The following is a 16203-nucleotide window of genomic DNA, read 5'->3' as shown; positions in this document are numbered from 1 at the left end:
TAACATTCTTTTACAGGGCTGTAGCAAGGAACTACCATGTGACCAGAATTCTATTTTAGTCAGTTTGTCAAGAAAGCTTGTATTAAATGTCTGCTTTAGTTCATTTAATGGACAGCACTGTTCTTAATTCCAACAATTATGTTTTCAGTGCAGCTGGATTCATAAAATGTTATAAAAATGTCAGCTTTTTTCATCCATTGTCAAAATGTTTGGGTCATTGTTTTAATAAACATGCTTCTCTGTTTTGTCACTTGTTCTGTAGTGGGAAATCCATGAATATTTATTTTTGATATTTTAAATTTTGTTATAAGTTCAGAATGTGGAGTTTCAAATCGAGTTTGATTTACTGATTTTTAGATGGTTTAATTTTATATAGAATTTCAAATCTCTATTCTTTGAGTCCTGTGACCTGTCTCTTAAGTGCTCTTTATTTCAGATTCAGGTAAGATGTTCAGGAAACTCACTGTAATAAACTGAAAATATAAATGCCTAGGCATCAGTTTATAGGTGTATGTATGTGTACATATGCATTTGTACTCACAAGCAAACATCTACTAGGAAAAAATTAAATGCAATTCCTGCCAGTATTTTCATTAATATAAGTATCAAATCTACCTGCACTTGTATTATTACCAAGTGCCTGTAATGATTCTGTTTGACAATTAATTCCACATACTTTATATTTTTTGTTTGTCTGTTTTTATTTTTTAAGGTTTTAAATTCTTGTTTAGTACTGCAGAATGTGAGCACAGTGGTAATCTTAAAGTGATGGTTTTGTTCTGAATGAACAGATCAAAAGTGATCTCTTTTCAGTTTACCAGGTGAATGTAGAAGTAAGCATTTAAGAAATTCCACTATCTTGCATACATGGCTTCGCAACATACCTACTTGATTTGAGAAATGTGAGTTATGAACCCTGATACTATAGGCAGTAAACCACTTGCCTTACCTTTAAGGAGGTTTTTAGTTACATCCATGTTCTAATATAGCACAGTTGGGTGTGAAGGGCATTACAGGAAAGTGTTTGCTTTCTCCTAAAATGTTAGGTTTTGCACAGCCAGAAAAAAAACAAATCAGTAATCTGATTTCTTTGGTAACTCCAGTATGTACACTTGAGGATTTCTGGACATTGCATGTACTTTGAGGGTATTTTTTGCTGTAAAGGTCTCAGACCCTAATGTCTGGTTCACTTTACAGTGAACCAAACATGGTGGGTAAGTTCATGGCATAAGTGGTAGATTTCACTCCTTTCAGAACAGTGGTGAGAATGTTTCTTTTATGACTTAAACTTTTAGGGTATATGTATTGGGCATTGTTATTTATTTTCCTTCTATTTTTCTTCCCCCCACTCCTTCCAAAAGACTGTCTGTCCCACACAGATACTTGTAGTTTGATATTTGCTTTTGCTGAGTCTAATTCTGATCCATCATGTTTACTTACTGTCAGCCATCTGTTAGCTATAGTTTAACTTTTAAGTCTGTATGTAATTTGGTTTTATTAATGACGTACAACAAACAACATTATGAAGCTTTTCTCTTTTAATTTTACAAGGAAAAAAATCTGTATCTAAAAAACCAATCACAAAGAAGAGGAAAGATGTCATAAAGTCTACCCTACCGGAATTTCAGGTAAATTATTTTAATTTTGTTTTAAGCACTTGAAATTTGAATGTCTGTAAAATAAGTCCTTCAGTTTCTGATAGGGACCTTGGAAATCATAATGAAAAATTAATTTCCTTCTTCTAGTTCAAAATAATCTGATAGTGTTTTTAAAAGTGCATTTTGCCTTTTGTTGGTAGAGAATGTTTTAGTGTTTTTATTATGTGTAGCTTACACAGTGATTCACAGTGTTGTTTAAGATCCCAGATAATCTGTTATAGGACAAAACCTGTAAAAACTTGGGGTTGTTAATGGCATTTTTAAGGTAACATTACATGGGTTTTGTAGGAGGTCTGACACTGTGGTCTTTGAATTGAAATCTAGCTTGATTTACTGAAGTACTTACAAAAAATTTGTAGACTTCTGTGCTCGTCATGTTTACATTTTACCTCTTCCCTGCATGTGAGCTTTAGACCAAAGAGCACTGAGAAAAGACTGCTAATTATGATAATGTTGTCTTATGGTACTATAATAGAAGTGTTACAGTACTTCAGTTCTAAGTCACAATTTATGTATGCATTTATCCTTGGATTTAAGTTTTCCTTCTGCTGTATTTTTTTTTTTCTCATAAAGCGATCTGTGCTATCCTGAGCAATAGACTCACATTAAATCATGACTGTTCTGTAAAAACCTCACACTAATTCAATTTATGATGATAATGTGTTTCAGGTGGAATTAGTAGAATTTCTGATGATAAAATTGGTTAGTAACAGCCAATATTGGACATTGGACTGACATTTAAGTGTTCTCTGATTTTTATTTATATAATGGTAGTGACTAAAATGTTTTCTAGCAGCTCCAAAAAATAGGTACAGTGTCTAAATAGTTGTATTTTTCCCAGAACAGTACCTGCATGCCATGGATGTACATGGTTAGGTTTGAAATAATTTTTTACAATATTAAACTACTGCATTAAGTATTCTTTCTAAAACATTACTTAAAACTTAGCCCAGCTTTTTATCTAACCAATGCAAACTGTACATTTACATATCTAAATGTAAAATTAACATTATTATACTTAATCTATGTAAAATTGTAATTAAAATGTAACAGAATAATTCTGGGTCTTTTGATCAAAGCTAGATTTATATCTGTTTCAGATGAAGCCAAGACTGATTCGCATGAGCAGTTTAATCATATTACGGAACTTCTTAACAACTTAACTTGCCTTTTTCAAGAGTACAGGCAGGGTGTATGACTGTTAGAAGCATTTGCAAATATTAAAACATTTCTGTTTAGATTATTAGTAAGACTTTAGAGCTTAGTAAAGTACACTTCAAGATACTCTGCTCCACATACATGTATGGCCAAACTTAATGAAATTATGTAACTATTTGAAGGCAGGAATATGTTTTTTAAGTATTAGGTAAGACAACTTGGGTGTACACATGCCTTATGAGGTGTGCCAGGGAGGGTATGTATAACCATAAGGATATTGCTATGCATATGTAAAGATCAGGTCTTTTGGAAAGAAAGCAAATAAATGAAAATGTGTAAGGCTAGCTCCTTTACCTGGAAAATCACAACTTGACATTAAAGCTGAAAAAATTAGTATTAATAAACGTTGTAATATGTGCAGTGACCCAAATTGTACATTAAATGCAATTATTAACAAAAAAAACCCAGGAGATAATTGTACTACTTAATCCTAACGTTTATAATGCCATTTTTAAACAGCCTTCTGAGGAAACACTGCACAAATTTTCTGCTCTCTAGTTTGAATGTCACGAACAAAGCAGTAAGAGCATAGAACAATGAACATCACTCCTTCCTTGTATGTGATTTAATTGTATGTGTATTAATTTCTGAGAGTGAGGCTGCTTAAAAAACAAATACACAAATGACAAAACCAAAACAAAGGCAGATGCAAATTAAATTCTTTTTACCAAATAAAAACACACAAAAAACATGTCCTGTTCTTAGTATTTTGAAAATCATTTGAGAAGTGAGTTTACAGCTTCACAGATCATGAGTTCATTGGCTGTTGCATATTTCCTCTTTTAAAAGAAATTCTGGGTTCCAAGCTTCTTATTACTGTTGCTCATTGATGTTTTAAAGAAATGACAGTAATTACATTGCTGTACGGAAGGGATACTAGTCTGTTTTTCTGGTTTCTTTTTCAGTTACAAAGTATATTTAAGCTTGGTAATAAGTGCTTGGTCTCAGTCTTTCCTCCTTTCCCCTCACATGTAGCTATATAGACCTATGTGTACTAGAATTAAGAGAAAAATGCAGGCATTTCAAGGAACTGGACTAACTTCAGCTTTTCTGTTTAACTGTGTTATAACAGTTTCAGTTGTATTAGCTGTGGTCTGTGTTAAATGCAGATCTTGAAAGGGGACTGTCTAGACATTTTCCATGTGGAGATGGCAGCAATAAAAGATCAGGTTCATAGGATAGAAAAGTATAATTTAACAGTCATTACACAGATAACCTGATGTTAAGCTCTAGACCCCGTTGAAGTGAGTAAAAATTATTCTGAAAGACTGGCTTAAGTTAAGCGGGGAAAGGAGGGAGTATCAGTGATCTGTGGGAGTAGACTAGGTTTGTATTTATGAACAGATCCACAGATTAGATTTGTTTTCATAATGATAAATAGTTAATTTATAAATTCTGAGAAACAGATCACAAGAGTGTCCTGAGCTGGAAAAAAGCTTGGTGTGCCTGTCTAAAAAAAATAAAGGGGGGGTGGGGGTGGGGGAAGATTTTCTCTCTTCCCTGCTTGAACTTCTAGGAGAGAATGACAGTCTTTGAGAGATTAGTGAGATCCAAGATTGTATCCTAACACTGAAGTTGAACACCAAATTTGAAAATTTACTGGAAAACCAAATACTTGAATCTTCCACTGTATTCAGTTGAAAAGCAGGATGCTTATTGCTTGTGAAAATTAAGCCTGGATATAGGAAGCTCTATGTCTGATCTGAAAATGTCTGTGTTGTAGTTAGCATGAACGTAACTAATTACATGACTTGCACATTAATGGTTATATTGACAAACTGAATCTTTAAGCCACCATGTAATGTTTTAGAGAATAGAGACTAATCTTTTAGTAAGTTGTAAAGGATTTTTTTTCCCTTTATTTTTATTGTGATAGATGATTAGAATGCATATTCTTTGAGAGCAGTATGTAAAACTCACAGTGAGCTACCAGAATGTGAAACAATTATAAGATTGCAACAATACCTTTATCTTTGCCTTCATGTTAACTTCTCTGTTAAAACATACAAAACATTTTAGAAAGACAGTGTTGTTTGCAGAAAATTGGATTCCTCAGTTCAGCCAAATAACAGCCATGAGGAAAGAACACTGAAACATACATTAGAATCTCATTATGAGAAACAGCTGCTAGATTCCATATAAAAATGATAGGAAATGCACTACACTTTCTTATTACTGCTCTTTTCACCTTTCCTTCAGAAAACTGGCTTCAGTCTGTAGGATGAGAAACGTTAACCAAGTGAGACAAGTTTCAGAAATAGCTTCTTCCCAGTCAGTGTGCATCTTTAGTACCTAATCTCAAATCCTACTGTGAATGAAGAAACATAAATTTATTCTTGAACCTTTTATAGTGGTTTTCAGTGCAGTCTTGGAATATTTCAAATACTGAACTCATTTTGGCAGTAAAGCTCAGCTAAACTGAGCTGCTGTTACCTTTCTTATTTTGTCAGTGGGCAATTGACACACAGATATAAAGCCTCAGATGTACACCTCTTGTGATGAAAACTGGGACTCAGATTTGATTTCTCTTCCCTGTCACCCCCAGCCCCAAGATAGCTGAACTTTTTATGTTTTCATGCCTTTTTTTTCCAATTGATGTAGTTTGGATTGGTACACACTAACAATTTTGCAAATCAGATCCTTATGTCTCAAGTGGCTGTTCTGAAAATGAGAAACAGGACTAGGACCTGTGAAAAGTTTGGCTGCATTAATTGTCTGATGACATGTAATAGCTTTTTATGGTAGAGTCAAAGGTAGAGTTGATATGTCCAGGACAGCATTCAACTAACATAATGGTGAAATGATCCTTCTTCTTGCAAACTCTTGCATTTCCAGAAGTCAGTTCCTAGAGAGAAATTCACTCACTTCTAGCAACTGAAGACAGTATCTTTGTTTGTTTAATTGTTCTGCTTTATCTTTGGCCCATGATACACTGAATTAAATGTGTCTCATAGGAGAAAACAAGCAGCAGTGATAAAATTTTATAAATGAATTGTCTAGTATATAGCCGAAAGAGGGGCTTATAATTGCATAGGGAAAACCTTTATCCATGCCTTTATTGACTTCTGTCAATGGCTTGATGTGACAAACTTGAACCTTTTTGTATAATAATACAGTATCATAGATTTCTTTGCAGGACAGATGGGAAAAGAAGAACCAGTATTTGGCCTTCTGTTTATATTTTATGTATTTGGAGCTTCTTTAAGTGCAGGACAGACATGTACGTTTAACCTAGTAGACTTACACATAATAATACTATTTTCTGGGTTAAGATAAATGCTTTGCAAGTTAATTTTACATGCATTGTCTACAGCAAGACAGTGCCAATTTCCTTATTCATTTGCTGTTTTAAACTTGATAAATGTGAACATTTTAAACTTCAGTCTGAGTCACCAAATTTCCCGGTACTCTCAAATGTACACAAGTGTTACAAAAATAACAGGATGTATGCATTAGAGGTTTCAGAAATTTATGTATTTTCCTAAAAATGTCAGTTCTGTGTTTTAATAGTGAAACAAAGGGGTTTTTAGTATGAATTTGCTGCAAATGTAAAACTTCATGTGTAATTGAAGTAAAAAATATATGGTTGGGAAAAACAATTTAAAAATTAGCAGTTGTATGATAAAAGCATTTTTGTGTTTTGCGTTTTTGTGTAGGTTTTTTTTTTTTTCCTGTTTAGATTTGGTTTTATTAAATAATTTCAATATGTTTTAAGTAGTACTGAAATAATTTCCACCTAAGCGTGTTCAGAAAGAAGCAAGTCTTAACATGCAATAACCTGAAAGAATCTAACAGCATAATAATTTCAAGTTTATTAACTCTTTAATTGCCCTAAATGATGCTGTGCTAAAAAAATATGTATTACTTTTGTTTGATGGTTTCTTTCAAGAAAATAACATGCATATTCTGAAAGGAAAAATGTAGAAACCTGCTTTCTAAAGATGGGAATGAGAAGAACGTAACACTTTCTAGAAGCCTAGGTAGGTAGTTTTGATAGACATTGCTAGGTTATCTTTCAGGAATACTCTGTGAATGTATCAAGTTATGTTCAAGAAAAACTTGTAACAAGTGCAGTTATGTTATAACTACCGGGTAGTCCAAAGCTAGTGCACTTTAATTCACCGGCACATTGTTTGGTACTCACATCTATTCCAGCTCATCACTATACTTGCCAACAGACTTGGTAGTTATTATTTGCAAAGGTTTTTAAGAAAATACCTGCATCTTGAAATGGAAGCTCACAAGCAGAGGTATGGTTTGAGTGAAGTATTTTCCTGTTAGATTTCCTTTCTTTCAAAAAGTCCTATTTTTACATTAAATGCTATAAGAAAATAAATATCAAATGGTGGCACTAAGTAATAATGTGCTTTTAGATTTTATTTATCTTCATTGTACATTTTCCAAGTCCCACATTACCAAGTGTTTGTGTTCATTTGTTTTTTAGCTTATTTGCACTAATCTTGATGAACTCAGGGAATTAATCACAAAGATTGAGAATGAACTCAAAGATCTGGAGGACATTAAAAAGAAATCGGTATGTGACATTAAAAGCTTTACGTTGTATGGGTATAAAATGGTGGCATTTATTTGCAGAGGCCTGTCAACTGAAGATTTTATGCCTGTTCAATAATTGCATGAAACCTTGTAAGGTTAATACCTGGAGACTGTAATCTTAATATTTTCTGTGCTCTGTTCACAATGTTTTTATTATAAGTAAATTCCATAACTGTGTTAACACTTTTCACTGCCAAAATAAAATGTGGATAGTCATAATATCTTGGAATAAGTAGTTAATTTTTATTAAATGCGTGATCATTCTTCCTTGAGGACGAACTCTTACCCAGCAAGCAATTACAGAATAGAGTTCTCCTATCTGCTTATGCAGTGCTGATCAGGTCTTCCTGTGAGCTGACTCTTATGATGTTTATTAGGATTTCTAACTCCATTTTTTTTTTTGCACAAAGTTATTAAAATTGGTTTTGTTTCATTTTTCTGTACCTTAGAAATTAGGCTTATAATTTCTGTGAATGTCTTTAGTCTTATGTAGAAACAAGTTATTCTTAAATTATCTAAAGAAGGGAGAGATATGGTAGGTGAGAGGCAGTATAAATTAGGACTCTGAAAGAAAAATTCCAGTGCAGACACTTAGCATGACAGTTGTTCCAAAGTTATTCCAAAGGAATAAAAACAGATTTAACTCAAAATTATTTTGTAGTTGTGAAACTGCAAATTGATTTTATTATAAGATTGTCAGGAGTTTATCAGAAATGCCAGCAATAGAATAAAAAGCGAAAAATGAGAGTACACATAAGCATATCAATAATCTTAGTATAGGTGAAACTTTTAGGCTACTATTAAAACTGTACTAAAAAGACTTCTTCAAGGGTAGACAAATGCTAAATATGTCATAATTGCTCTTTGAACTGAAATCTGATAATGTCATTATGTAAATAAGTTGCATGACTTCAGCAGGAATACTATGTTTAGTTCTAATCACACAGTCTGAAAAAAAAAAAAAAAAAAAAAAACAACAAAACAACGAACCAACGAACACCTTATGTACTGAGGAGTTAAGATACAACTCATTCAACACTGAGAAGCTGTGAGGTAAGCACAGTCTCACTTTGTGCTTCTATAGATCTATCAGATCATTATTCTGGGTCACTAACCACTTGTGTTAGAAATTCTATACAAAGAAAAAAGGGTAGGATTAATTGATGAAAAAGTGATTATGAGGTAACAGTAGAGTGAAGTGTTGATTCAGGCAAATTTCGTATTAACTTTTCAGAAATAAAAATAGAAAGATGTTAAATTAGATGAATAGTCAATAAACTTGACTTGCTAAAATGAGGTTTCACTTCACAAGGGAAATCATTAGAATTTCACCTATGATGTCTAACACCATGTGTAATTAGGTTAGGTATCTTTAAAAATGCAGGAAATTTGGATTTCATTGTTCAGCTCTAACACAAATGACAGTGGCAGGTTCAGAAGTATCCAGAACAGAGTTTCTTTCGGCTTTTCTGAAGTGCCTAGTCTATTAAGTAAATGTAACATTGCTCTAATTTCATTATGGAAATTGACCTAATGTGAAAGCTTATTTTAATATGATGATATCAATTCAGTGTGATGCTGTTCATGGACTTCTTTCTTATTGTGATCCAAAGATGGTGGTGTTCTTGCTACTTCATGGTAGCTTTAATGATTTTTCTTTGCAATAGTGACCCAGGTCAAACCATGGGAATCTTTCTTCTTCATGGCTAACCTACTCACTTATTCCAGTTTTTGTAGCTGTTAGCACATGTTACTGCACTGCACCTCAGTACAAGCTTTAAATCTTATGTTAAATACTAAGATGTATTAGAAATACAGCTTGTCTAATTTATATTTAGACTTTAAAGTATGACCTTTTTCTTAGTCCTAACTGCCCTTTGTTTCCTAGGAGACCATTCTAGAGTACATAAAAAAAACTTGGGAAGTACTAGAGGCTGTAAGACTTCTTTAACATCAGTAAACTTAGCTTTGGCTGCAGTTTGTTTAGGTAGTTGTACTGGTTGTATCTGACACTTTTTCAGAAAATCAGCTTAAGTCAACAAATGATGTGAGAGCTTTTTAGCCCAAACAAGTTTCGTTTGGCAGGTTAAAAGCAAATTAGAACCAAGTTATGTAATGAAAAACCATGGGTAATTTTAGGTGTAGGCATTACTACCAGTTCCTTCTACAACAGTGAAATAAACCTGATTTTCCCTGCCTGGTTGATTAAAACGTTTTGGTTCTGCACTCTTCTGTACACCTGTATTGTCTTTTGAATTAGCTATGAGGAGGGAATAAGTTAGTCAGATTTACTATTTATTTGGGTGCCTGACTGAAAATCAGAAAGTAGTCAGTGCAGAATGGGGACTTGAAGGACTTGAGTCTAATGTTCTGTGCATTGTATAGTGAAAGGATGGAGGGTGGCTCCGTCAGGATGTCTAAGCTAGAATGTGTTGTAGCTTTGGTATGTTCCTTAGAACATGTGAAGTGACATCCTTTCACTTTAAAGCAGTGTGTCTAAAAAGTAAACATGGAATTAATAGAAAAACCCCACAGAATTTACAGGAACAATAATTAGTTTCTAGTAACAATTGTGTTTTGTTGCTAATACTGACATAGAGAAGATGTGTGGGAATTTACTAGCAGTAAGAAGACAATTACAAATCTGAATAGAATGTATTGGCAAAAATTTCTTTCATATTGCATTTTTTCCTCCTGTTTGCTGAAAATTTAGGCTATATATATAAGCATGCCAGTTCTAAGAGTGTGAGCTCTTAGAAATTTGCTGTAACTAGAAAATTGATCAAGACATGCCTGATTCCACTTGAAAATCTACTTGTAGCAGTGTTGATGAAAAAATAATTTTGACAAATATGGTAGTGAAGTGTTTTGTCAGTGTATTTAGGATAACTTAAAGGCTTCTGTCTAATATATAAAATGTCTTTTATGAGAAGGGATGGTAAAGTAGCACCTTCTATCCTGATCAGTATGCAAGATAACCAACTATCAATTCCTGACATTTTGGATCCTCTTTTTCCCCTGTTGTCTTCTGTGTCAGATAAAATCAGGGGGAGTTGCAAAGTGAATGGAAATCTCTTTACTGCCTTTCAGAGAATCGGCTTTTCATGTGATTTAGAGTCATTAGGGTTTTGTGTGAGACTATTAAGCTATTCTGTGGGTCAGTTTTGTGTATTTAGCTGTTGCATAACACAGCAGAACTTGATTTTTTTTTTAAATACCTTCTTACCATTGTGTAGTATGAATCTGACAGGACTGCAGATACTTGTACCAAATAGTGAACTCTGGGCTTTTCACAGATGTCATTTTTTCAAGCTGACTTTCTAGTAATCATGTTTATTGTAAAATTAACTGGTTTTTGACAAGGACGGTCAATTCTAGACCTTGTCCTGATTATGCTTATAGATTGTCTTGGGGAGAATATAAATATTGGAAGATTCCTTGTTTAGTGAAACATAAGAGTTCATTTTGGTAGCGCCATTGGATCTGAATATTCCCTGCAAGTGTGATTGCTAAGTGCATGGCTGTCTGGGCAGTGAGAAGGGAGCTTGGAGCCCTGGATTCCCACAGTGAAGTTGACGAGGTTAAAATGGAAAAGGGCAGTACCTTCCTGAGGGGGAAACCAAACTGTCCCTCCAGGTAGAAGAAGCTAGACAAAGCTGAGGAGAAAGAGAATTACTTAGGCAAAGACACCAGCCAATTTCATGACTCATTACAGTTTGGAGAAAATGCATTGGAGGATTTATTTTTTTGCAGAGGTCTGTAACACGCTGATGTTCTTGACTTGGTAGTAAAAAAGGTTTAAACCTTCTCTATTAAGGTTTTGGGTTCTGGCATCTTCTAATGTTGTTCCTGAAGGTTTTAATTAGACAGTTGTACTTCCCAAGACAGGTGAATGTCTTCTTCTGTCTTTGCGAGTGGATGTAACTTTTAAGTAGGTGAGTCAGAAAGGCTGAAATCATACTGAGGTTTTCTGCAGCTCTAGGTACGTACCACCTGCAGAAATCTGTATTTTGGAGTGCACTTGGAAATTCAGAGTTAAAAACCCATGGTTTCAGGTCAGAAATACTTAGAACTTCAGACATAAATTCATTTATAGGATACTGAGGCTATCCAAAGGAATACCTTGGGCCAGAATGGAACATAATGTTTTTCTGAATCTGCTTTTTATGAAACTTGCCAAACAGGCTGCTGTTAAATTTGTTCATAGGAAGTGAAAGTATCTAAGAGAAGAGAGAGAGTATTTTCTGGTTGGTTTCTTTCTTTATTTGTTTGTTTTAATTGATTTGCTACACTTTGCTTAAAAATAAATCTTAATATATGGCAAAATTAAAGCAAAATGGCTCCCTTACTAAATAAAAGTTTATAAAATATTTATTCTATGTACAGTAAAGAAATGGGAAAATTTTGAAAAGTGTGGTAGTGAAATGGTGTTTAGACAAGACTGTACAAGGAATTCCCAAGAATGCTCAGCAGAAATTCATGTAAACATCAAAACCAGATTAGGGGTCTTACTAATATTTTAGTGAATCAGACTTCAACTTTACAAACAATAAAATGGAAAAACTTATTGTGTCTTCTCATTTGGGCCCTGTGGAAGCTTAATTGTTACTGGATTAAATCTTCATGTTTTAGCAGGAGGTTGACTTCCTTCTCCCTATTCCTGTCTCTTCTTCTCATGGCCTCTTTCCCTCCATCTCTAGTGAAATATGTACCATGCTTGAGACTTTTGCATCTAAGAAGTTTTCAGTTATACTTGTGTTTATTTGTATGACTCTATTTACATGAATGTACATGCAAACAAATAATCTTGTAGCCCAAGAAATCTGTGTTTGCACACACACACATTTTCAGGTTCAATCTGCAGATTGAGAGATCCTTATTCCAATAAATATTTGGGATAATGGAATTTTAATAGACTTGCTTGAAGTCTTTCAGCTGAAACATTTTATTTTTATTTTAGCCAATGCATCGTTGTCTGTAATGTATCTAACTTATTCTCTGCTTCCATTCTTTGTCCCAAAAATTTTATTTGTGCTTTAGTCACTTCCAGGTACTCTGCTATTGCTCTTCTCTGGCTTGCCTACAGCTTTGAAAAACACTGATATAAGCACAAAATGTAAAATTTTGAGTCTGAAATTTACGTATTTATATCCATGCGGTTTCTTGTGCTTCTGTGGAGAGGTTGAGCTGTGGAGCTTTTGGAAATCCAACCAGCTATTTAGTTGTCAGCCAGTTATTTACTTCTATATTATGAATGAATAAAGCCAATTTTAGGCTCTAAATTTTGAAATCTTCTTGACAATAATTACTTTTTATTCTCTGGTATTTCTGTCTTCTGCTTATCTTACTAATTTTAAATATTTTTGTCCCAGTCTACTAGTTTTCCTTAGCTCCTCCACTATCTCTTTTTTCATCTAGTTTTTTCACAACTGTTTTCTCTTAGCTTCCCATTATTTTTCATGCCTTACCTTGTGTGCCCAGGCCTCCCAACAGAAGCTTGCTCAGAAGCTTTCCTTAAGCCACTTTGATCATGTACCTTTCTACAGTTCCAAATGTGAAGGTGTGGATTCTGCATCAAAGATATGAATGTGTACTCACTTAATCTGAAACATTTTTGTTATAGAGACATTACTGTATATTCAAAACATTTCACAGTGCTTTGGATTTTGGTCAGTTAGTATATTATTGTAAACAAATAGTTCAAGGCATTCCTGTCAGCACACATTTATAAAAAAAAAAAAAAAAAAGACTGATTTAATGATGTTCAGCTGAAGAATAGAGAAATGCTTGTATATCCAGAGTTAAGAAGATGCAAAATTCAGTTATATGAAAGGGAGTTAAATAAGATCCATAATACCTTAAAAGACATAGCTTTTTTGTGAACAGTTCAACATAATGTATACACCCAGTTTCTTCATGAGTTACAGAACTGTGAGTTAGGTAATGTCTTGAAATTCTTCTAATGAAGAGTAAAGTGTGAGACTTCAGTGCTAGGTAACTTCACTGCTCTGAGTTAGGTTCTGAAAGATAGTGAGATCATGCTGATAATAAACTTTCCCCACTGTATTTTTGTGCTGTACATCTTTAAAATAAATGCGGTAGATTAATCATTGCAATGATGATCACGTAGTGATTTTGCCTAAAGAAAATTATAACTTGTGGACAATTGTATGAATCAACAGTCATGTCATAGTGATGAACTAAATAATGAGATAAAGACACTTCTGATAACAAGATGTTAATTGCTTTTTTTTTTTTACTTTTTTTTTTTTTTTTTGCTACATTTTGTAAGAGTATGAGATAACATTTTAGGATGAAGTTTGGTGCGTTCCATTATCTAGGTCATGGAAGCAAAAGCTGAAGTATTTTTAATTAAAAAAATAATAAATCTCTTCATTAGTTACTGGTAAATACTCAAAGATAAAATTGATTAAGACATGTTATGAGTGAATGTGCTTTATAATTTAGTACAAGTCATTCTTCCTGACTCTATTCGGCCCCAGTCTTCAAGTAACATCAGAGGTTAGCTGTTAATAGATATTTATTATATTCAGAATGATATTGCTGAAGGTAAAATATAAGATACTGACTTTCAGGAACTCCTATGGTAGAAGGTAACTCTTAAGCATTTTCAAATTGTAAACACTTTCAGTTAAAGATGAGTTTGTATAGTACAAATACATAATCTCATCATGCATTCTTGTTCAGTCAAAACTACCATTGACTTCAAGTGCCTGAAATTCTAGTATTTGGCCCATATATCAGTTAATAAGAACGTTCAATATCAATCCATATCTGAATTGAAAAAGTTATTGATCTCTCTTCTTTAGGTATCTGATGTCCAAAGCAGCTGCAGACCACCAACTCCCTCTCTGTGTGACATCACTAGAAAACGCTAGACTGGTGATGTCACACATACCACAGAACCCCGCTGCAGAATGGAGCAGGCCTATTAAGGGTAAGGTAAGTTTTCTTCCTCCACCACCACCTCTTTTCAACAATATTGCATGGTTTTATAAGATTTCTAATTTTCTTTATTTTATGTCCCTGAGATATAAAGTAAAGATTAAAGAAAATCTTATAAAACTGCATAATATTGTGGTTGTGTGTGTGTGTTTATTAAAAAACAAAACACAACAAAAAACCTCCCTATAAAGTTCACTCCTTACCCCATATATCCATATCCTGGCTCCAGTCTGCTTTGGGGTTCCATGATGAGTATGCCAGAATAGTGTATGCTGGGGCATCACGGAGAGTGGAGTCAGCATTTCCTGGCTGCTCTGGATGTCAGAAACCTTGTTTTAAAAGGTAAGTTTTCAGCTGAGAATGTGTTGAATGTCTCTCTGTGTTTGTATAGAAACATTCAGCACATGTTGTTTTTATTGTGATTGCATTTTTAAAATTTACTTGTAACTTAACACAGCAGAAAGTCACATTTTATATTTATTCTCTGTCTAGGCCTTCTCTTCTCTTCTCTTCTCTTCTCTTCTCTTCTCTTCTCTTCTCTTCTCTTCTCTTCTCTTCTCTTCTCTTCTCTTCTCTTCTCTTCTCTTCTGTTCTGTTCTGTTCTGTTCTGTTCTGTTCTGTTCTGTTCTGTTCTGTTCTGTTCTGTTCTGTTCTGTTCTGTTCTGTTCTGTTCTGTTCTGTTCTGTTCTGTTCTGTTCTGTTCTGTTCCGTTCCGTTCCGTTCCGTTCCGTTCCGTTCCGTTCCGTTCCGTTCCGTTCTGTTCTCTCTTTCTCCTCTCTCTCCCCTCTCTCTCTCTCTCTGGATAATTTTAGTTTGTGCCTACTGATAAAATCCTATAGCATTCCATGAACATCAGAAGGCAGTGCATCCAGATCTCCGTTTCTACAGACCGCTTGTTGACAAGAGGGCTGACCTATGGGTCTGTAATAGCTATTTCTTTGTACTAACCCTGCTGTTCCACTAAACCACACTTTGTGGAATTGCCTGAACAGCTATATTCTGGTTGACTGGAGCAGTCATGGCTACTCTGCTCCAGTCAGTTCCTTCTGTGCAATTAGATGTTGCATTCCATGTATTTGCTAATCCCATAACACATCAGGTCATAGAAACTTCATCTTTAATTGTAAGGAATCCTGCTGTTATTGCTTGAAAGGGGCATTTGAATGTCAACCCACCTTCAAACAGGACTGTTGTCTGTGCTGCATTAAGTCATCCGTGACCTGGCTAGCCAAATTTTGAAAATAAGAAGAAAAGAACAGAGATTCAATAGCTTCTCTGCACAGTGTGTTCTAATGCTGTGTGCTTCTAATGAAAATATACCTCCAAAGGTCCAACTTGAACCTCCTAAGCTTCAGTTTGTAGCTATTCTCCTGTGTTGTATTATTTGGTAATACTGAGAAGTGCTTGCAACACAGACGTTTGTAAAGGCAAGTTTGTGTTCTGTAGAAATTAGTAGGCAGCTATGTAATGCTGAAGTGGGCAGTTAAGTCATAGCTTTATCAATTACAGCTTTGTGCTTTTTCTTTTTTTTCCTGGAAAAATACAAGACTGTGTTAGAGAATGAAATTGTGTAGGAAAGGTGATACTAGATTTTGTAGTGATGTGTCTTCAGGTTATAGACATTTTTCTTATGTCTCTTCCTTTTTCATGTTATAATGTTTAAAGAATAGTAGCAGATCATTTGTGTCACATCCTGCTTTGCAGAAACCTTGTGTGTTTGCACAGCAAACCAACTTAACCACAATAATTTAAAACAAGGATTATTTTTTTTTCTGGTCTTTTTTGGCCCATATTTGCTCTGTGTCCC

At 34.2% G+C, this 16203-nt stretch overlaps 1 protein-coding gene across 3 annotated transcripts in view; it reads left to right on the top strand.

Moving 5' to 3' along the window:
- The window catches only part of BRD10 (bromodomain containing 10), a 53134-nt gene that overhangs the window by 20984 nt on the left and 15947 nt on the right, over positions 1–16203 (top strand). For 2 of the 3 annotated variants that reach the window (XM_065046035.1, XM_005499790.3), the window contains 2 exons: positions 1552–1628; positions 7321–7410. In XM_065046035.1, the coding sequence (XP_064902107.1) occupies positions 1552–1628; positions 7321–7410 (167 nt within the window). The remainder of the gene's footprint in view (positions 1–1551; positions 1629–7320; positions 7411–16203) is intronic. The other variant, XM_065046036.1, reaches the window with a different exon arrangement.

This window comes from Columba livia, chromosome Z (genome assembly GCF_036013475.1).
Source record: "Columba livia isolate bColLiv1 breed racing homer chromosome Z, bColLiv1.pat.W.v2, whole genome shotgun sequence".
Taxonomy (NCBI): Eukaryota; Metazoa; Chordata; class Aves; order Columbiformes; family Columbidae; genus Columba; species Columba livia.
The sequence above is the reverse complement of the archived record's forward strand: the minus strand, read 5'-3'. Positions and strand labels throughout refer to the sequence as shown.